This window comes from Vulpes lagopus, chromosome 3 (genome assembly GCF_018345385.1).
Source record: "Vulpes lagopus strain Blue_001 chromosome 3, ASM1834538v1, whole genome shotgun sequence".
Lineage (NCBI taxonomy): Eukaryota > Metazoa > Chordata > Mammalia > Carnivora > Canidae > Vulpes > Vulpes lagopus.
Genome location: NC_054826.1, coordinates 18,015,802 through 18,038,380, shown reverse-complemented (window position 1 = coordinate 18,038,380; position 22,579 = coordinate 18,015,802). Strand labels below are relative to the sequence as shown.

The window sequence follows — 22,579 nt, the reverse complement described above, 5'->3', positions numbered from 1 at the left end:
CTCAGCCTAAATGCTCTCTTTTTTGAATTTTAATGGCAATTCTTTCCTGTAAATCTAAGTTGCAGGTAGCTTTGATACAGCTCTACTACCACTGTTGTCTTAACACTGTTGCTTATCAAAAATTGTCTCGTGTAGCTTTTAATTATGGCCTGACATTCTGTGTTCTTGGTTACCACTTCCTGGCTTAGGGTAACTTCCCCAAACCTCCTTTTTCTCATTTGTGAAGTGGTGCCAAATATTTACTTCAGTAAATAATGATGATATCTATAAAGCTACTAAACAACGACTAGTTATCAATACTTCCTTTGGGGGCGACCTAAGGGATGCTAAAATAAGAGGCTACTGTTTGAAGTGTAAGTGAAGTCAAGCATAAATGAATGGAAGTATTATTTTTAAGGTCATATAACTTATTGCCACAAGGTGCATCACAATAAGGCAGTGACAAAGTTGTATTTTTGGGGATCTGATTTTTGAAGAAAAATCTTTATATGGGGAAATAGAGCAAGAGGCAAGAAAAATAGAGATAGAACAAATTAATTTTTTTAAGATTTTAATTTATTTATTCATGAGAGACAAAGGAGAGAGGCAGAGACACAGGCAGAGGGAGAAGCAGGCTCCATGCAGGGACTTCGACGTGGGACTCGATCCCGGGTCTCCAGGATCACACCCTGGGCTGAAGGCAAGGTGCTAAACCACTGAGCCACCCAGGCTGCCCTAGAACAAATTAATTTTTAAAAAGTAAAATGTGAGAGGATAAGTGTTACAGGTCTACAGTAAAATGTGACATTTTTGTTTATAATTATATATATATATTTTTAAGATTTTATTTATTTATTCATGAGAGACAGAGAGAGAGGCAGAGACACAGGGAGAGGGAGAAGCAGGCTCCATGCAGGGAGCCTGATGTGGGACTCGATCCTGGGACTCTAGGATTACGCCTTGGGCCAAAGGCAGGCACTAAACTGCTGAGCTACTGAGGGATCCTATAATTATATATTATTAATATCATTATTTAAGACAATTGCTTATTACCTGTCACTTTGCTATTTTGTGATTGTTTAAGAATTAAGAATACTGTACATTGGTGTTTCAATTAGAATTTGACAGTTTCTGCCCATGGCCTCACATACAGGCACAGAAGTGGTGCGCTGCACTGGCCAGGGTGGGAATGACATCTGGAAGTTCTGCAGGACCCTGCTCCCTTCCCATTTTTCTCTCCATATACACAGTAAATTTCATTTCTTTCTTTATGTATTTCCATTGTCCATATAACATGCTTTTGTTGCTCTTTCTTAATTTTTCTTTTCAGTTTTTAGCAAAGATTTATTATAACAGTGGGAGATGAGATTTTAGTCCCTCACTTCCTGGGGCTTCATACACTTCTGACAGCAGTGTAATATGTGGCCTGGGCACACATACTTGCATGCTTGTGTCCTTGCTCGCTCGCTCACTCTTACATTTCCCATCTTTTTCCAATATTGTTCTATCTTTCTGTTGTAATTTTTGGTAGACTGGCATTCATTGTTTGTATTATGGTTATAAAAACACTATTTACAGCTAAACTAAGTAGTATATGTTAACCATTTTCCTTTTTTGGGTATAGCTTCTTGTATTGTCTTGTATTCTTAGTTTTATTTTTGTGCCCCATTAATTCAATCCTGAATTCTCTCCAAGTTGTATGACTCTCCTGTTGAAATGTTCAAACACATTAGTATTTTATCAGGTATATGTTTATAAATAGCTCTCTGGTGAGGCCTTCTGACTTACGTCTCAACCCTTCTTACATAGGGTTCACATAGCTACAATTTTCATGGAGCAGGAGACTGGTAAATATCTGAGGGCTCTTATGGCCAGAGGTTTCTCAGGAGCTCCAGCAGTCTCTACTCCTACCAGCCAACCCTAGGTTTGAAGAGATTAATACCTGGGTGTACCTATAACCCATTCAGGACAAATCTCTGTGGTTTTTTGGTGCATTTCTTAGGAAGCTATAATCCACGGGGTCTCTATCATCATCCAGGGGATACTTTTTACCTTTTTTTTATGATAGATCCTCTCTTTCATGAATTCTTCCTCTTACTTCCTCATTTGGGTGGAAGCATATATTCTAGTAGGTATCTGTATTTATTATAAATACTCTGGTACCTGTAACAGTAGCTTTTTAAGCAGATATACTTAAAAAAATTATTCTAGTAGGTATCTGTATTTATTATAAATACTCTGGTACCTGTAACAGTAGCTTTTTAAGCAGATATACTTAAAAAAATTTTTTTAATTAATTAAAAAAAGTTTCTAACAAAATTTAAGACAGATATTGAGAAGATGCAGAACAATTAGAAAATTTTTAGTTTCTAACAAAATTTAAGACAGATATTGAGAAGATGCAGAACAATTAGAACTTTGCTACACTTCTGATGGGAGTATAAAATGCTACTTGATGAATTCATTAAGACACAACATTTCTAAAAATGTCATGCACTCATTCATGATTGCTGCTTTAGCTGGGTACAGAATGTAGATTGGGGAATTTTCTCAGGATTTGGAAGACATTGTTCCTTTTGTTTGTTCTTGCATCTGTCTTCCCCTGTTGTGTGGACAGTCATTGGGCCCCTTTCAATCTGAAAACATATGTCAGCTTGGAAAATTTTCTTATTTTATGCCTTATGTCTTTGATTTCTTCATACCTGTTTTCTCCTTTTTTTTCTCTTAGAAACTCTGTTCTTCAGAAATTGGACCCTCTAAACTGATCCTCTAGTTTTCTTAATTGTTCCTAGTTTCTGTTTGTATTTTTATTTTGCTCTCTCTTCTGAACAGTTTTTCTTAAACTTTATCTTGCAGTCTTGCTATTGAATTTCTATTAACAGATATTTTTTATGTACTAAAGATCCCTTTTGTCTGTTTTTTTGTTTGTTTTATGGATGCAATATCTCTTACCTCTGAGGACATCAGTTATTTAATTTTTTTTTTCTTTCTGTGTAGTCTGTTCTTCAAGTTCCTTTTTTCTTTATTTTGATCTTTGGCTCTCATATTAGAACTTTTCCTCCAATTTATGGTCATCCTGGTTGCTGCTCGTATTTAAGTGAGTGGCTCTTAAAAATTTTTTTTAATCTAATTGGAACTTTTGTTTGCCATCCAGGGACTTGTTGATTGAGTCTTCATTATAGGTGAGGATGGGCCATGTAGTTGCCAAAATCTTATTATTATTTTAGGTTTTTATCGTGACCTGTTCATATGCCCCAGAAAAGTTGACTTACATTTTTATCTCGTAAGTACGAACTCTGCCATCAGTATCCTGGGGGCTGAGTAGGAGAAGAAGGCAGGAGAACCCCAGCCTTCATAGTGCATAGGTTAGCAGTGCCTCTTTTTTTGGTACAGTATTCCCTATTCTCCACTCTTTCTGAGGTTCTTCATTCCAGACATATTGTGTTTTACTTTTCCAGATCATAAATCATCATTCTGCCAAGATGAAGAAGGGTGGTCTTTTGGTAGCACAGAATGTAGGAGGGGTATTTGGGTATCTAACATATCTTCAAACAACTTTCAAGCAGTTGTCTGCACCTCACCTTCATCATGCATTTCCAGGGAAGCCGGGTACAGCCCCCTCCTGAGCCCTTTGACATTTCCATGGTAGAAATCAGGTTATTTCTGCCTTTTCCATTGGAGGCTTAAGATTCAGCTTTCTCACATCTTCTGAGTCCATTACTATTGTCCATAAGCTCTGCAGTATCCAGAATTTCACAGCTGTTGTTTCTTCTGTTTTCTGCCCTTGTGCATCTATGCCTTTAAAAAAAAATCTGTGTGCTTTTGTTTTACAGAGATTTCAGAAGGTAAGAGAGAGGGAAATACAATTATTTAATCTGTTGTCTTTAACTGGAGGTCCCAAGGTTTTTTTTAGATCTTAGATATTTGATTCAAATCCTTCCCATTTTTCACAGTTGAGATTACTATTTTATCTTTTTATAAGCTGCATATTTAAAAATAAAAATTTAATCTTGTAACACATATAATAACCTAATCTGAAACATTTTGTTGAAATGCTGCTCCTCTCTTTGCCTTTAACTCTTGGAAATACCCATTATTTTTTCTCAATGACAAATGGAGATAATTTTAAGCAATGGTACATTTCTCTGTGAACTGTATTGAATGTTTTAGAATATTAACATCATGTATAATCATGCAGTGGAACCTAAAGCTAAAGAGGTAATAAACAAGTGCACTTGTGATAAGCTCTAGGTGACGTATGGAAGTGTTGAATCACCGTATTGTATGCCTGAAACTAATATGACATTGTATGTTAACTATACTGGAATTAAAAGAAAAAGTAGGCATAAATGAATCATGATTGATGTTCCTATAACTCTCCTATTATGTCTTACAGCAAACTGATATGGTTGTACAAAAGGGCAAACCTTTAACTTAGTGGTGATTGTATGCAGTTTATTGTGTTTTTTAAACTGAAAGGGAAGCAGAGCATATCACTACGTAGAAATCTTATTTTTCTTTTGTGTTCATTTTTTAGGTAACCCACAACACAACTGTGAATGGTAAAGATACAGTTCATCACTGGACTTGGACCTCAGACATGCCCTTGGAGTGTGCCATTCACTCTGTGGGAATTAGATGCTTTGTTGATGATCCTCATTTCTCTGGTCGCAAAGAGTGGAGTGACTGGAGCCCATTGAAGAACATTTCTTGTAGGCTTGTACTTTAAAAAGCTTTCCTTTCAAATGAGTTAGATTCAGCTAATCTAGGGTTCACATGGCTACAGTGTTCATAGAGCAGGAGAGTTCTCCAAATGCCACTTAGTTTCATGAGGGTCACCTGAAGATCTTCTAAGTCTCCATTCCAGAACATTTTGATACAAAAACTCTGAAATAGGATTCAGGATCTGTATTTTTAAAGATCTTCCTGAGTGATTAGATAAACATCCAAGTTTGAAAATCACTGTGGGAGGCATGGAAAAACTTTTAAAACTTTTATGTAGATGTTATTGAGATCAAGTCTATATTAAAAAAAAAAATGGCTCCTAGTTTCTTGCCCACAGAGCAGATTCCTGTCAGCTGCAGAGCTGTTACAGAGAACATGGGGATCTGTAAGTATCCCCCAAATCATCTGTACACTGAGTGAAACTTCATGCAGGTAGAATGTTGGCAGTATGAGGAAGACCTGGAAAATTGTTGATGGTGAAATGAAGCCCTTGAAAAGGCTGCTTATCATTGTAGATTATCCACTCTAGTGACCACATGGAGAAACAGATCAGAGGAAGAAAGGACTGGGAGCATGTAGATAAGTAAGGAGGATCCTGTTGCAGTTCAGCAAAAGACAGTGAGTGATCGGGAAGAAAGCCAGATTGCAGTAGATTAAAGAATAAGCAGGTAGAAAGGAAACTAGAGATAATTTAAAAGATTGGACGTTTAGGAAAATAAAAACAAAGGTGTGACTTTAACCTGCAGAGAGCTGGAGGTAAAGAAAACTGTGCTGTTTAGGATGTGAATACTTAAACATATATTCAGGCTGATGGAAAGAAAGAAGTCTGTCCTAAATACATAGAATCCTTTCAAAGGAACAGAATTATTCCATGAGTGACATTTTCTTGGTGTGGATTTTTCACATGTGGATATCAACCCATTTAATTTGAACCTTCAGACTTCTTAGACATTAACCTGTGACCTTAGGCATTGGCCTTCAATCCTCTCTGCTCCTCAATCCTGCTCCCCAATAATCATCAAAAGTATCTAAAACATACATGGTTTGATTTTATTTCTTGTATATATCTTACTCCTTTGAAAGCTCCTTTGGGCCACCATTATTACAAAACACTTTGTAGTATGTTTTATTAGGCTATTTTATGGCTAAAGACTTCTAAAGTATTTGTAATTCCTTTTGTTCTTTCTAGGGTCACCTGATTCTCAGACTAAGGTTTTCCCTCAAGACAAAGTGATACTTGTAGGCTCAGATATAACATTTTGTTGTGTGACTCAAGAAAAAGTGCTTTCAGCACAGATTGGCCAAACGAATTGTCCCCTTATCCATCTTGATGGGGAAAATGTTGCAATCAAGATCCATAATATTTCTGTTTCTGCAAATAGTGGAACAAATGTGGTTTTCACAACAGAAGATAACATATTTGGGACGGTTATTTTTGTGGGATGTAAGTATATAATATTAAAGGAAGAGTTTCTATTGACATGTTTGTATTGACATGTTAAAAGTTGTAATACTGTTTCCAAGGGAAAGGGGATGGTTCTATTTCTTTTTAAAAATTTTTTTAATATATATTAATGATGTATGAAGGCACCAGAATTTTTGCTTATTTTAAGATGTTATAGGCTTGTTTTCTATATACTTGTATTCATATAACTTGTAGCTTTTGTACTAAGATTTGAAACATCCAGATGCTTATTTTTAAATTCTTAGCTAAAAACTTTGTTGAGACAAGAGTAGTTTGTATATAATATTTCTTAATCCTATATTGTTTAGGAATTATTTCATATACAGTTGACCCTTGAACAAAACAAATTTGAACTGCATGGGTCTTCTTATACATGGATTTGTTTTAAGATTTATTTATCAGAGAGCATGAAGGCAAGGTTGGGGGGAGGGGCAGAGGGAGAGAAGCAGACTCCCCACTGATCATGGAGTTTGATGGGCTCAATCCTCCAACCCATGAGATCATGACCTGAGCTGAAACCAAGAGCCACATGCTTAACTGAGCCCTCCAGGTGTCCCTATACGGATTTTTTTTTTTTTAATTAACTACACAGTACAATACTATAAATGCATTTTCTCTTACGATTTTTTAACATTTTCTGTAGCTGATTTTATGGTAAGAATGTAATACATACGGCATCATTAAATATGTATTAATCAGTTTTCTGTGTTATAGGTAAGGCTTCCAGTCAGTAGTAAAGTACTAGTAGTTGAGTTTTGGAGGAGTCAAAAGCCATGTGTAGATTTTTTTTTTTTTTTTTAAGATTTATTTATTCATGAGAGACAGAGAGAGGCAGAGACACAGGCAGAGGGAGAAGCAGGCTCCATGCAGGGAGCCCGATGTGAGACTCGATCCCAGGTCTCCAAGATCACACCCTGGGCTGAAGGTGGCGCTAAACCACTGAGCCACCCGGGCTGCCCAGTGCAGATTTTTTTTAAGTTTATTTGTTTTAGTAATCTCTGCAGCCAGTGTGACGCTCAGACTCGCGGTCCCCAAGATCAAGAGTCAAATGCTCTTCTGACTGAGCTAACTAGGTGCCCTTGTAAGTACATTTTTAACTGCATGCAAGGTCGGTGCTCCTAACTGCTGTGTTGCTCAAGAGCCAACTCTAATCAATTTATCACCTAAAACATACCTTTTAAAATTAAAATTTAATACCTAACTTTTAAAACATACACCAATTAAAGAAACCATGATTTTACACAAAATCTTTCAATAGCATAATTTATACTTCTCCAACCTTTAAAGTCATATATTTGAGGAGAGAGTAGCTGGAGGACGTGCATGAGAAGCGGCCCTCTCTCTCTCTCTCTCTCTCTCTCTCTGCTCCATGTGTAACATATGCTCCATAGTGCAGGGCCATCTTCATTAACATGGTCACTCCTGCAGTTGTAAAATTCCATGACATTTCCAAAAGTGATAGGGGACTGCCCTATTTATATAGCTTTTGTTGAATAGCCACAGAGAATTTTGTGTTTTGAGTTTTTCTGTCCCCTCTCCCAGGGTAACTGTGACGTGGTGCACTCCTGGCTTTGCCCACAGTAGTGCTTGGTTCCCTTCTCCCCAGCATTCTGGATTAGAGGCTGAGTTTGGTCTGCCTGATCTCTTGATTAAAGTGTATGGAATATAGTGGATGAATTTTGTGATTTTATTTTGATCATATGGTGATTTTTCTTACCCTCTTTTTGATTCTCAGCTGTGCTCTAGACCAGCAGCTCTCCATCTCTCATTTTCTTCCAGTGAAATTTAGGATGAAGTTTGTTGAATTGCTGATATATTCCCAAGGGAATGACCAGGATTAGATGCACTTCTCAGTTTTGATGGTTATAACCTTACTCTTTTTGTCTTCCCAGTTATACATTTTGGAATTCAAGTGAGAGTGAGATTATGTTCAAATTTAAACTTTAGAAATTTCCTTCCTGATGGAATTTTGGAAAATGACTTGCAATGTTCTTCACAAATGATCTGGAATAAAAGTGGAGAACCAGTGTATGTGGAGTGAGGCTACATTATGATAAGTGATACCAATAAGTGAGATGCCCACTTAAAAGTACGAAAGACAAAAAATTAAAACTCAGAAGATGAGATTATTCATCAGGTTTTATTTCCAATAGAGTTCTAATCTTCTATCATAATAGTAGAATGAGCCTACTTAATTCATGACTTAACCTTCATATATGGCATCTGGGGGTGGAAATATTCAATATTTGTTAACTCAGAAGCAGCAATAGAATTTCCCTACAGAGGGATTTCTTTAGGAACTTAACAGCAGGGGCAGTGTATGGCGTGAGTTAGGGATTAAGATTCATTATTTTCTTTCCCTTACAGAGATCCTGTTAATCCGCCATATGTTGAAAAGACACAATCAAACCTGCTAGGATTTTGATTGGAGTTACATTAGATTTATCAATTTAGGAGACCAGTTTAGGAGACTTTTCATTCTCACTATATTGAGTTATCCAAACCAGGAAGTGGTATATCTTTTCATTTAGTTATGTCATCTTTGATTTATTTTAGTGATAGGAGGTCTTCTATATCTTTTAGTGAATTTGTTCCTAAGAGTTTGATGTTTGATACTAGTAAAAATGGCCTTTTTCCCTCTTCAGTTTATTATTATAATTGCAAATGCATTTGTTATCCAGCAGACAGAATAGTTATTTACCAGTACTTGTCAGTGTTTATGCATGAGCTAATTCAGTTAAAGCAGAATCTTTTATAAACACCATGCATTGAATAATCACTGTTATTTTCATAGGTAGTACCACTTTAGCATTTAAAATTGACCTAAATATTAATCTTTCATCATACTTAAGAATTTCAATATACTATACCATGACATAGAATTAGAGCATATAAATATGCCACATGTCAAATTTTATACTTTCTCATTTGAAAATATTTTCATAAAAATGGCTTGGTTTTTTAAATTGCATTTTCTATTTTATGGTAATGCAATTGATTTATACCTAATTTTTATCCAGCTTCAGTTAATTCCTTTGTAAGTTATTTTCTTCGAGAAGACAGTACATTACCTTTCAAATACTGCCTTCTCATGTTCTTCCTCCTCCATCTTTGCTTCCACTTCTTTCTAATGTGCTTCTGTTACTTGGATTTTAACTATTCAACTTAACATATCTGCCAAATACTAAGATAATCAACATTTTAAGTATACTAAAAAATTTGGTATGTGATTTTAATAAAATGACTGAAAGTTTAGCCTTAGATTTAAAACAATTTTCAGGGTGCCTGGGTGGTTCAGTCAGTTGGGCATCTGCCTTCAGCTCAGGTCACGATCCCAGGGTCCTAGGATCCAGCCCCACATTGAGCGAGGAGCCTGCTTCTCTTCTCCCTCTTCCTCCTACCCCACTGCTCATATACTCTGTTTCTATTTCTCTCTCTCAGATAAACAAATAAAATCTTAAAAAAAAAAAATGAAACAATTTTCAAAACAAGTATGTCAGTGTTAGTCTGATAATGGAGCTGTTAGACTTTAAATACTCATGATTCCTCTTAATACCTAAAATGCCATTAACAGACATTTTTCTATCTCGAGAAGGTATGTGAAATTTTCTATGTCCTTTTAAGTCTCTTAAGACAGTCTAAGAACTGTTTTTAAAAAACAATTATTTTACAGAATTTTTCAACAAGTAGATAATTATCTAATTGTTTTTTAAAAACTTAGTGAAAGATAGTTTGGATAAATATGACAGAGAACACCAGTTTGTGTATACTTGATTAAACATGAATACAGAAATATCGATTTCTATAATTAGTAGTGTCCAACTGCAGAATTTTCCATTATTAAAGGTCTAAGACACACGCAAATATTTACTTTTTTCTAGTTATGCCCCTGCAAAGCCAGAGGGAATGTTCTATAAAGAACAAAAACAGAAGAGCAGTAGTCACTTTGAACATAGGAAGATGCAGAATTTTACCAAGAGATACTTTGTGAATAATAGTCATTGTAACTTTTTTAAGAACTCTGAAACTTGTAACATGGCTTGCGTTGACCTTTAATCTGAGTTGGTACCACTTTTCAAATCACAGTATATACATGATAGATAATAATACCTGAACCCAGTAGGTTTTTCTAATTTGTTGGATACAGCTTCCTTTGAGAGATTTCGTAGGATTTAAGGGGGAGAAATGTCTTCAGGTTGCTGTTGGGGAGCTTGCAAATGAGTGAGTAGTCATTCTGCAGTATATTTTAATCCATCATTTCTAACAAAATACGAACTCCAGAAAAACATGCTACAGAAAGCATGGCAATTCCTGCATTGTTCAAAAGGTAAAACGTAAACAATGAGTTTTTTCACTTCTAAAGGAAATTGTATAAATATAATTTACTTTTATAAAACATGTTTTCAGGGAAAATATATGTAATCCATAAGTAACTACATTTTTTTCCTATTAGATCCACCTGATATTCCTCAAAAAGTGAATTGTGAGACATACGATTTAAAAGAGATTGTCTGTACTTGGAATCCAGGAAGACCAACCGCATTGGTGGGCCCTCGCAATACAAGTTATACTTTATTTGAAAGGTAAAAGTCACCAGGGAAATGTGTCAAACAGCAAGGGGTACAATGGAGGGTATTAAATGACAGAGGGAAATGGAGTTATCTAATTTATGTTATGAGTAAGATATAAAACCTAATATGCTGTATAAAATTGGATAAATGTGAATACTGCAAATGAATATGCACACAAACTAGATTCGTATGCCTTTTTTTTTTTTTTAAGATTTTTTTATTCATTCATGAGAGACAGAGAGAGAGAGAGAGGCAGAGACACAGGCAGAGGGAGAAGCAAGCTCCATGCAGGGAGCCCGACGTGGCACTCGAACCTGGGTCTCCAGGATCAGGCCATGGGCCAAAGGCAGGCGCTAAACTGCTGAGCCACCCAGGCTGCCCTCGTATGCCTTTTTAAAAATCCTAGAAGAACCCTCCAATATGAACAAACTATTTCTAGATAGTAGGCTTATGGCTGATTATTTTCCTCTATTTTCTGTATCACATACATTTTCTTCACCAGGTATGTAGTACATCTAGACTTAGAAATAGAAACTTTGGGCCATCTGGGTGGCTCAGTGGTTGAGCGTCTGCCTTTGGCTCAGGGCGAGATCCCAGCATCCTGGGATGGAGTCCGCACTGGCTTCGCCACAGGGAGCCTGCTTCTCCCTCTGCCTATATCTCTGCCTCTCTCTGTGTGTTTCTCATGAATAAATAAGTTTAAAAAAAAAGTTTAAATAAGTTTAAAAAAAATAAAAAACTTTTAAAAAGATTATTAGAAATTTACACATTCATTTTTTTCATGAAGTATTTATGTCTTGCACTTTGAAATTATTTTAATATTTATTGTTGCTGGAATGCCTGGGTGTCTTAGCGGTTTAGTGCCTGACTTTGGCCCAGGGTGTGATCCTGGAGTCCCGGGATCGAGTCCCACATTGGACTCCCTGCATGGAGCCTGCTCCTCTCTCTCTACCTGGTGTCTCTGCTTCTCTCTCTCTCTGTGTCTCTCATGAATAAATAAATAAAATCTTAAAAAATATATATATATGTATATATATATTTATTGTTGCTCTCTTTTCATAGTTTTTCAGGGAAATATGTTAGATTTAAAAGAGTTGAAGCACCAACAAATGAAAGCTATCAGTTATTCTTTCAAATGCGTCCAAATCAAGAAATCTATAATTTTACTTTGAATGCTCGCAATCCTCTGGGTCGATCAGAATCAACTATTTTGATTAACATAACTGAAAAAGGTAAGCTGCTGCATAAACCAGTTTCTTAAAAACAGTTTCAGAAGTGGTAAAATATTTTAAAATTAATGAAAAGTGCTTCTAGGGTTTTTTTAAAAATAATTTTCTTCATAGTTAATTTTACAAATTTTATTTAAAAATCTTTAAAATATTTGATTTCAGGTTTCACCATTTTATTGAATTTAGATAAAAATTTGAATTAGTTGTTACATAGAAACTTTAATTGGCTTTATCTAATGGATTTTGACTTTTGAAAAATTTTTTGCTTAATTTTTAAAAGCTTTTTATTTTTTTAAAATCTTTTTATTTTAAAATAATCATAGAGTCAAAAGTGGTTCAAATATGATAAAGCCCTGTGACATCTTCACCCAGCTTTCCCCACTTGCAGCATTTTATTAATAACTACAGTACAATTTCCAAATGAGGCAGTTGGCTAATACAATACAGTAAACCAGACCAGTGAACTGTACTACTAACTTTGCTCAGGTTTTGCAAGTTTCTGTGTGCATTTAGAGGTGTGTGAACATGTATGTGCTTCTGTGCTGTTGAATCCGCATATAGATTCATGGAACCTCCAACACAGTCAAGATACAGAACTGTTCTGTTTCCACAAAGGAACTTCCTCTTGCTGCCCGATTAGCAAAACTCCCCACACCTCTGCCACTCACCCTCCCAACCCCACACTCTTGTATCCCTGTTCCCCGGCATCATTCACTCTGTTCTTCATCTCTGTGTTTTGTCATTTTGAAGTGTAGCATAAATGGAATCCTATAGTACATAACCTTTTGGAGATTGGTATTTTTTACTAAGGGTAATGTCTTGAGATCCATCCAGATTGCTGTATATATCAGTAAGTGGTTTGTTCCCTTTTATTGCTGATGATTCTGGGATTTTTACCAGCCCTATTAATATATAGCTCAAAATAGAAATAAGATATGATCCATCTTCCCAGCATTCATTCCTGTGGGCATCCCACTGTACAACTCCATAGCATGCTCTGTAGCACACAGAGGACTGGCATAGCAGCCTTCTTGTAGAAAGGCTTAAAGCAAATGTGTTAAGAGACTGGCAAGTGGTTAGTAGATGATCTTGTTGCCTTATTTGGAAACGTAAGTACACATGTCTATTAATTATTCCTTCTCATCATTTTTGTTATTTCCTGGTTTTCCTAAGGTCAGAACAGCTACATGTTATACTTGACTGGTGGTGTTTGTGTGTATTTGTCTGTCTGCCCTCTGCCTTTCAACCTATTTTCACGATTCTTTGTTCCCACTCCAGTTGTCATGCACTATCATCAGTATCATGTGCAGTGTGTTTCACTGTTGTACCTTTGTTCTTGCCAAGACCCCAACCTCAAATTTTTTTCTGCATCCATTGTGCCAGTTTTAGTCAGATTCTTCTTCAAAGCTCATCTTAAGTCCCATCTTCACCATAAGACTTTCCTTTAGTCACTAATATCTGTACCAGACATTTCAAAGTCAGCATATATACTCTTGTTAGTTTTCTCTTTTTGTTTTTTTTGTCACTCTCTAGATAAATTAGGGGTTCCTTAAGGGTAGAGATTATGATCCTACTACCTTTTAGTATTCCTGATGCCAATATAGGAACCTTGAGTGTGGTTGGTCTATAAAAACTGTTGTCATGATATTAGCAGTAAAAGTGAGGTTTGTGAATGCCACAGGTACTGAATGAAATATTGTTGGTCAGTACTAATGATACCTCTCTTAGTTTTGGGGTTTTTTTAAATTGTCGTTTGTCATATTAGAAAGTAGTATTTATTTATTTATTTATTTATTTATTTATTTATTTATTTATTTTAGAAAGTAGCTTTTAAAGTACTCTTTACAAATTATATTTACAGTTTATCCTCGTATTCCTACTTCAATCAAAGTGAAGGACATTAATTCAACAGCTGTTATGCTTTCCTGGCATTTACCAGGCAACTTTGCAAAGATTAAACTTTTATGTCAAATTGAAATTAATAAAACTAACTCAGTACAAGAATTGGTGAGTAAGATTTTTCTATAAACCTCCTTTTGGGGGATCCCTGGGTGGCGCAACGGTTTGGCGCCTGCCTTTGGCCCAGGGCGCGATCCCGGAGACCCGGGATCGAATCCCACATAGGGCTCCTGGTGCATGGAGCCTGTTTAAAAAAAAAAAAAAAAAACCTCCTTTTGGATAAAATAGTTTTCAAAAAGTAAATTAATATGCATAAGCTCTCAGATGATTTATTATAGAAATTTACTAAGAACTGAGACACTATGTGTCAATGTAATAACATTATATTTAGCACTTGAAAACAGTTGTAATACTGGATATTTTAGAACATGATTTTGACTTTTACTCCTCATAATGTTTCCAGATCTAGTATAGTACCTGGAACATGGCTGGTGCTCAGTAAATTTGTAAGTGAATGAATGGTTTTTGCCATAACCTTCAGCATCATCAGTTCATGGACTGATAAGCACCAGAGAAGATGCGGTTTTTAAAACTGCCTAGTGCACAAAAGGAGCAAGTTCTAAGTCAAAATGTGATCATTCTAAGTCAGAACATGACTTTTTAATACATTTTAGATACCTAGCTTGACTCTTGTACCATGCCACCTTGTGATTTGTAGTAAATCCAAAGTAAAAGATACTGTAATGAAAACATTCATTTGGAAACTTACTGATGATTGCTGGAAAATCAGTGAATTGCCAAAATATAACCAAAAATCTCCTTCGTAATTAGTAATTGGGAGCTCAGAGGATTTCTTGAGGCATGCAGTTCCTCAAATTTGTTTAAATTGCTTTATTTTAATTTAATTTAAATAAGAATTTGTTGAATATTCTACGTGTTTAGCACCATACTAGAGGTTCTAAGTGCCCTATTAAAAAAATGCATAAGACGAGTCTATCTCAAAGAAGCTTCCAAATATAGCTGATGACATATTTAATCCTCAAGGACACCTTAGATTACTAAAGTGTATTTAAGCCTTGTTGTATTACCATTAGCCATTGACCAATGGTCAAGATTATATCATCCTCTCTGCATAATTTACTTAATCATTGTTACTTAGATCCAGTATTTAGATTTAAATGACACCTAGGTTTTGTTTATTGTTACTACAGAGCATAAATTCACTGATTTGGTATTTATGTAAAAATTAAAATATTTTTGGTGGATGAATTGTAAAGACAGTTTTTTTGTTTTTTTTTTTTTAAAGACAGTTTTATAAAGGCAAACTCATGTGGATATTTGGTCAATTTGTTATAAATTCGGGTGGCTTTTTTATCAAAAAAAGTATGTGTATATATATATGTGGATTCTTACATGACATTACATATACATGCATACAGATATTTATTTGCTTTCTAATAGCGGAATGTCACAATCAAAGGAGTAGAAAATTCAAGTTACCTTGTAGCCGTGGACAAGTTGAATCCATATACTATATATACTTTCCGGATTCGCTGTTCTACTGAAACTTTCTGGAAATGGAGCAAATGGAGCAATGAAAAAAAATATTTAACCACAGAAGCCAGTAAGTTAACTAGATGATTTATAAGCTGATTATTGCTATGGATCCTGAAATTTGGCAGCTTATTTTTAAAGAAAATGTCAGCAAAGTGAGTAAAAGAGGCGACTTGAATTGTGTAATTATGTAATAATATCTGATAGTATCATCTAGATATCTTAAATGGTGGCTCTAAGGTTTGTGGTAATACAGTCAGCTGCTTAGCCTGTGTTGTGTGGAAAGACTGGGCCCTATCAGCAGTGTATTTGCAGCTGTCTTAAAATGATGCAGAGGAAACAAATTCAAAACTGTGGTAAGATTATGGACAATTTTTCTGACACTTTCCTCCTTTCCTAGTGTTAAAACTCTGTTTAAATTGCCTCTTTACTGAAGACAATTATTAATGAAGAGAATTTGTTGGAATTTTTATTTATGACCAAGGCCTGAGAAATGGATGAGGCCAGAGGTCCTGAGCTTCATTTTCTACGGTACACAGAGGTTAAAATAGATACAAAATTAGGTAACTGGTTTTCTGAATATGATCATTTCCAAAGATGGAATGAGATTCTATCCTTAATCATATGTCAGCTTTAAAAATCAAAAACAAAAAACTTAGAAATAGGTATAATTTTTAGGAGTCATTCAGCCAAAGATAGCAAAAGCTTTATTTGTATTAGATAATATAGGGAATATAAAACTTCTTCTAGAGGTGGTTAGGCATCTGTGCTTGTTTTCAGCTCAGGTTGTGATCTTGGGGTTGTGGGATCAAGCCCCATGTCAGGCTCCACGGTCAGCAGGAAATATGCTTGAGGATTCCCTCCTTCTCTCCCTCTCCTTTTGTCCCTCCCACAGCTGAAGTATGCACTCTCTACCTCTCTCTCTAATAAAGAAGTCTTTAAAAAAATTCTTCCAAAAGATTTATGAACAATAAAACAAAAAATGATAGATGTTAATCCAGATTTTTGCCTCTCCACATCCATCTTCAAGAGATGACAGGAGCTTTGTGATAATATGTAAAAAAAAAAAAAAATCCAGAAAGGGGGAGTATATTAGTTATCCATTGCTACCTGACAAATTACCCTAAAATTCAGTGGCCTAAAACAGTAAACATTTATTACCTCACAGTGGGTATGGGTCATAAATTGAGAAGCAGCTTAGCTGAGTAGCTCTGGCTTACAGTCTCTCATGAGGCCACAGTGTGGACATGGATGGGGACTACAGGCTTGCCCAGGGCTAGAGAATCTGTTTTCAAGATGGCTCACAGTAACTGTTCCTCACCACGCAGTCCTCTCCATAGTGCTGCAGGGTGGCCTCCTGACATGGCAGCTAGCTCCTCCCACACTTACGAGGAGAGAGAGAACATGGCAGCCTCCACAATGTCTTTTATGACCTAGCTTCAGAAGAGAGATACCATCACCTCTGTCATGCCCTATTGGTCACACAGGCCAATGCTGATATGGAGTGGGAGGGAGCCACACACAGGAGGTGTGACCAATATCATCGTCGGTCATTTGGCGACTAGCTACCACAGAAGCTTTTGCCTTCAGTTGAGGAGCTGTTGTTGCCAAGAGAAAGCATTTTATTTATACCTCATTGAGATGATAGCATTAATTCACTTAACAAATACTTACTGAGGGGTGCTTGGGTGGCTCAGTCAGTTGAGTAACCAACTCTTGGTTTCATCTCAGGTCATGATCTCATGAGTCATGGGATTGAGCCCCACAGCAGGTTCCCCGCTCAGCGGAGGGGTCTGCTTGAAGAATCTCTCCCTTTCCCCACTACACCATTCGTGTGCGTGGGCTCTCGCTCTCGCTCTCGCTCTCTCTCTCAAATCTTAAAAACAAGTACTTGAGTACCCACCGTGTGTCAGGAACTGTAGTAATCACCTGGGATATAGCACTGAATAAAATAGTCTCTGCTCATGGAGTTTATAGGATAGAGGTTTAGAAATAAATGTTTAAAAGTAATATGTTGGATAGTGCCATGGAGAAAGAAAGCCTAGAAGGAGAACTAGGGAAAGAAGGTGACAGGGGAGGAGGGATTGCAATTTTAAATAGGGTAGCTAGAAAAGACCTCGCTAGTAAGGCACCATTGGAGCTGAGATCTGGAGAAGGTGAGGTACCTGCATGGGTAATCCAGGGGAGGAGAGTTTCTGCAGACAGGGAGAGGTCTCAGAAAGCACAGGATGCCTGAGGCAGGTGTTCTCAGCATGTTGGAAGAGTGCCAGGGCGCCCTTATTTGGCCAGAGCCCACTTAAGCAAGCGGAGGTAGGAGGATGTGAAATGGGGCAGCACCAGAGTATCCCTTAGAGCCTGAAGGGTGATTTTAATCCATTCTAAGGGGCCTTATGTTTTCCAGACATTGAGACCTCAATTTTTCATTGTTTCTTTTCTAAGTGGAAGCCACTGAACTGCCTCATATTTTTATGGAGAATTCCAAAAACCTAGAAAAAAAAGTTTTAAGCACCACTATGTCAATTATTGATATTATCAACTGACATACAATACACATCTTCAAATGCTAACTTTTAAATCTCTTTCCTAGTTCCTTCAAAGGGACCAGATACTTGGAGAGAGTGGAGTTCTGATGGGAAAAATTTAATCATCTATTGGAAGGTAAATATCTGCTTTTTCCCTAAATATTTAAGTAACAGTATTGTGCTAAACTAATTTATATATAGTACTTGGGTTATCAAGGAGCCCCTGTTTCCTATACTGGGCTCTTCGAGTACTGCTGAGAATCTAATTTGGCTCCTACAACCCCCCAGACTCATTAACTCCTGATTCACCATAGTCAGTTTGCTAGGAATCTTCTTTGTCAGATCTGAGCGTTCTTTAGTTTGATTTCATGAGACCTGTAAAGGACCTGAGGATTTCATGAATTCCATCTCTCTCACTTTAATCAGAAACACAGGAAGAAGCTACAAGTTAGAATCTCAGTAGTGTTGATGTTACATTTTTTTTCTTCAGTGAATAAGAAACTTTTTACGTATCTCATAATGTAATTTGTTTTCCCTAATGGCATTATTATATGCCACTTAAAAAGGTTTGCATGGTTTTGTAAAATCTTTAGATATAATATAAATTGCATTATGTTTTCACTAGTTTTTCTCTTACTAGAACATTTTGTTTCTGTATTCTTTATCTGATTTGCAGGGATCAAAAACAGTTGTTTTCTACATCAGATTTATAAGAGCAATCATAATTGGATCTTTTAAAATAGTGAATTCGGTTATTACAAAGCAAAACATTATTTTTACAAAAATTTGACATCAGTACAGCTTTGAGTAAAGTCTATGTGCAAGTTCATTGTAAGTTCTCTTGCTTTGTGATGGTCTGTGTATGACTGTGTACCCCTCTTAATCTTGATTAGAAAATCTGCTGGCTACTCACAGTTGTCTGTCAGATTTCATGATAGTGTAGTGACAATATTGCAGCCACTTCAGTGTATCACTTGTCAGCCTTTTGGCTAAGATCAAGTGTAGTATCTGTTCTTAACAATTTAATACCTGATACATCCTCTATCCAGAGACAATATATTACATGGATTTTTGGAATTAGGACATAGGATAGGAGCTTATTCTCTCCACTCCACCTGTCAACCGGGTGTTGCAGTACTATTACTTCATTGTAGAGAAAGTTTGGGATGTTGTTCAAACTAGATGAATGCCTAACCAAAGATTAAAAACACTGAAGTGATGAGGTTGGTGGTTCTGCCATTTGCCAAGGAGGAGCATATTTGGGTGGAAAATGAAGTTGTTTAGGGTTGAATTGTTTTCAGTGTATTTTAAAAATATGTGCCACTGGGGTATCCAAATAGAGTCTAATAGGTGGTAGTTTGATGTAAGGCTCTGGAGTTGAGGGGAGAAGTCAGAGTTAAAGACATAGCTTTGAGTAGCATATAAATGGGATCACTCGGGGAGAGCATGCAGGGTGGAAAGAGGCCAAGAATGGACTCGTAGGTGATAGCAGCATATAACGGACTAGCAAAGGAGGAGGATCCAGTAGATGAGAGTGGGAAGGTTAGAGGGACAGGAAGACCAGAAGAGATAGGTAAAGCAGAAGCCAAGAGAGGGGGCTCCGTGAAGGAGTGAGCTGTCAGCAACATCAAATGAAGCCCTCAAACCCGTAAAATGATAATGGGTCCAATGGAACAGGCCATCAGAGAGTCACTGGGGACCTGTGATGGAGCAGTGTTTTCAGCAGAGTATTAATATCAAGGTCAGTCAGGATCAGAGGGTCCCGTGCCTTGTCGTATAAATTGGAACAATAGTCTTAAAAGGCAGTTTAGCTACACAAATGAAAAAGTTTGAATGTTTCCTAATACCCAGTAATTTCCATTTGGAAATCCACATGAAAGGATTAATCCTAACTATGAAAAAGGAAAAAAAAATTGGCAGTAAAAGATACACCAAAATATTATTTTAGCATTGTGAGAAATTGGAAACAACTTAAATTTCATTATTTAAGGAATATTCAAGTAAAAACTAGTAAAAATACTACTTAAAATATAAAGCCATTAAAATATATGTATCAGGGACAAGTATATTATAATTAGAAAAGTGAAAAAAGATAAAATGGTATATAGTATGATTCAAATAATGTTAACAGGGATCCCTGGGTGGCGCAGCGGTTTGGCGCCTGCCTTTGGCCCAGGGCGCGATCCTGGAGACCCGAGATCGAATCCCACATCAGGCTCCCGGTGCATGAGCCTGCTTCTCCCTCTGCCTGTGTCTCTGCCTCTCTCTCTGTGACTATCATAAAAAAATAAAAAAAAAATAAAAAATAAAAAATAAAAAATAAAAACAAATAATGTTAACAAAAAACATCTACATCTTAGAAAACCAACTTGAAAAAAATATCAAAATGAAAGCGTATTTAAGAGACAAGAATATGGGAGCATTTTACAGGGTTTTTTTTAACTTGTGTATAATTTCCAAACTTTCTGGTAATGGGCATGGACTATTTCGAGAAAAGAATAAATATTTTTTAAAAACTGTGACGCCGTAATTTTTTTAAGTTTTATTTATTTAAGTAATTTCTACACTACCAACACGGGGCTCACACTCATGACTCTGACATGAAGAGTCACATGTTCCACTGACTGAGCCAGCCCGCCCCCCGCCCCACCCATTCTGTAATTTTTTATGCTTTGTTTGGTAGGGCAGTGATTCTTGTTACTTTTTTGTTTGCTTCTGAAAAATGTGAGGCTAAATACTAGTTTATAGTTACTTAATTTTTAAATTTCTGTGTGATCTTACTGCTTATGGTAAGTACAGTTTTTCTTTTGTATCACGCTTCTGATTTATCCTGGTCTTCATGCATTTTATTTTTTTATTTTTTATTTTTTTTCTTGGTGCCTTTTAAATCTGTGTTTTACACCGTTAACAACTCCCATCTAGGGATCCCTGGGTGGCGCAGCGGTTTGGCGCCTGCCTTTGGCCCAGGGCGCGATCCTGGAGACCCGGGATCGAATCCCACGTCAGGCTCCCGGCGCATGGAGCCTGCTTCTCCCTCTGCCTGTGTCTCTGCCTCTCTCTTTCTCTCTCTCTCTCTCTCTCTGACTATAATAAATAAATTAAAAAAAAAAAAAAAAAAATTTAAAAAAAAAAACAACTCCCATCTATTCTGACATTACCTTGTCATGATTAATGTAGTGTCTGGTTTAGACTTCATGGTCTTTGCTCATCACACAGCCAGTTTTGCAGGTTTCTTGACAGAATTTATTTTTCTGTTTTTCATAGCCTTTACCCATTAATGAAGCTAATGGGAAAATACTTTCCTATAATGTATCATGTTCACTAGATGAGGAGACACAGTCCCTTTCTGAGATCCCTGATCCTCAACACAAGGCGGAACTTCAGCTTGATAAAAATGACTACATCATCAGTGTGGTGGCAAAAAATTCTGTTGGCTCATCGCCACCTTCTAAAATAGCTAGTATGGAAATTCCAAATGGTGAGTACTTAAAATAATGTAGGATATAAGAACAGGAAATTAAAGTGAAACATTTTAAAGGTTATCACTTGCTCTTATAATGTCAGCTTTCTTCTCCTACCTTCTGCTGCTGCTGATACATACAGAGGAACAAGCAGATTAATGTCCAGAATTCATTGAGAGACAGCAGTCATTAGTCCTTAGGGTTGACTCCAAACATCTGCACTGATGGATAAAATAATTAGTGTATCCAATTATGTTAGTGTGTAATGTTGGAGAGCTATGTGGTGGACGTTACTCTTAGTAAGAAATGTTTCAACCATTTATTTAAGTACCGTTTTCATATATCTTCCAAGACCATGGGAGCTGATGCTGTAACAGCTGGGCTGTTTTACAAACTGCCAGGGAGGAAAAAGTACTTTTTTGAATGGCAGCTTTGTTGGTAAGACATTCCTTATTAATAGGAATCCTTTATTGATAAGAAGTTATTCCTAAAGTCTAAGTTAGATCTTTAATACAAGTTTCAAAAGAGTCACTGTGGTGAAATTTTAAAATTAACTTAGTGCCTTCCTTTAAATATTAGGGATTACCAGTAATCCCAAATACTTCATCCATAGCCACTTCTCTCTCTTTTCTCAGTTAATTCCTCTTCCAGCTCATTTCCTGTTCCCCCACCTTGCTGTCCCACCCCAATATGGGGCTCCTGTCTATGACCACACACTCCTAAAGGAAGAAAAGTTGGTCCAGTTAGAGTCCTCCAAGTATTTTTTCAACTCCCAATGGAGGCAGCTTCTTACTTAGCTGGTTCTTTGTTTTAGTTTCTGTCAACTGTCAGGGACTTGGGGTGGGGGTGGGGGCACCTTACATTTTAGAGACACGGAGCGCAGAGCCCAGACAGCAGCACACACAGAGAGGAGGGGTCTTCAGGCAGAGGTGTGACAGCAGAAAGAAAAGGAAAGAGAGAGAAGAGCGGTGTGAACACCCTTAAGAAGATACCTTCTGATTTAGATTCTGTATTTCATTGCTTCATACTGATAGGCAATAGCCATGTTGTCTTTTAATTCAAGAACCGTATTCCTTGTGTCCTTCAGAAGGTAGTGATTTACGGAACTAACAATGGCCTAGCATCAGCTCCTAGACAGCTGCGGAAGCCACAGAATCATTGTTCCTTGACGATT

General features: G+C 36.7%; 1 protein-coding gene and 1 non-coding gene across 5 annotated transcripts in view; both read left to right on the top strand.

Moving 5' to 3' along the window:
- The window catches only part of LIFR (LIF receptor subunit alpha), a 238,596-nt gene that overhangs the window by 196,366 nt on the left and 19,651 nt on the right, over positions 1–22,579 (top strand). For all 4 annotated transcript variants that reach the window (XM_041748764.1, XM_041748761.1, XM_041748760.1 and 1 more), the window contains 8 exons: positions 4,517–4,691; positions 5,894–6,148; positions 10,623–10,752; positions 11,803–11,972; positions 13,831–13,976; positions 15,330–15,492; positions 18,010–18,080; positions 21,209–21,422. In XM_041748764.1, coding sequence (XP_041604698.1) covers positions 4,517–4,691; positions 5,894–6,148; positions 10,623–10,752; positions 11,803–11,972; positions 13,831–13,976; positions 15,330–15,492; positions 18,010–18,080; positions 21,209–21,422 — 1,324 coding nt within the window. The remainder of the gene's footprint in view (positions 1–4,516; positions 4,692–5,893; positions 6,149–10,622; positions 10,753–11,802; positions 11,973–13,830; positions 13,977–15,329; positions 15,493–18,009; positions 18,081–21,208; positions 21,423–22,579) is intronic.
- LOC121488572 lies at positions 18,914–19,105 on the top strand. The gene has a single exon (XR_005987184.1). It is a non-coding gene; the product is annotated as a U2 spliceosomal RNA (small nuclear RNA).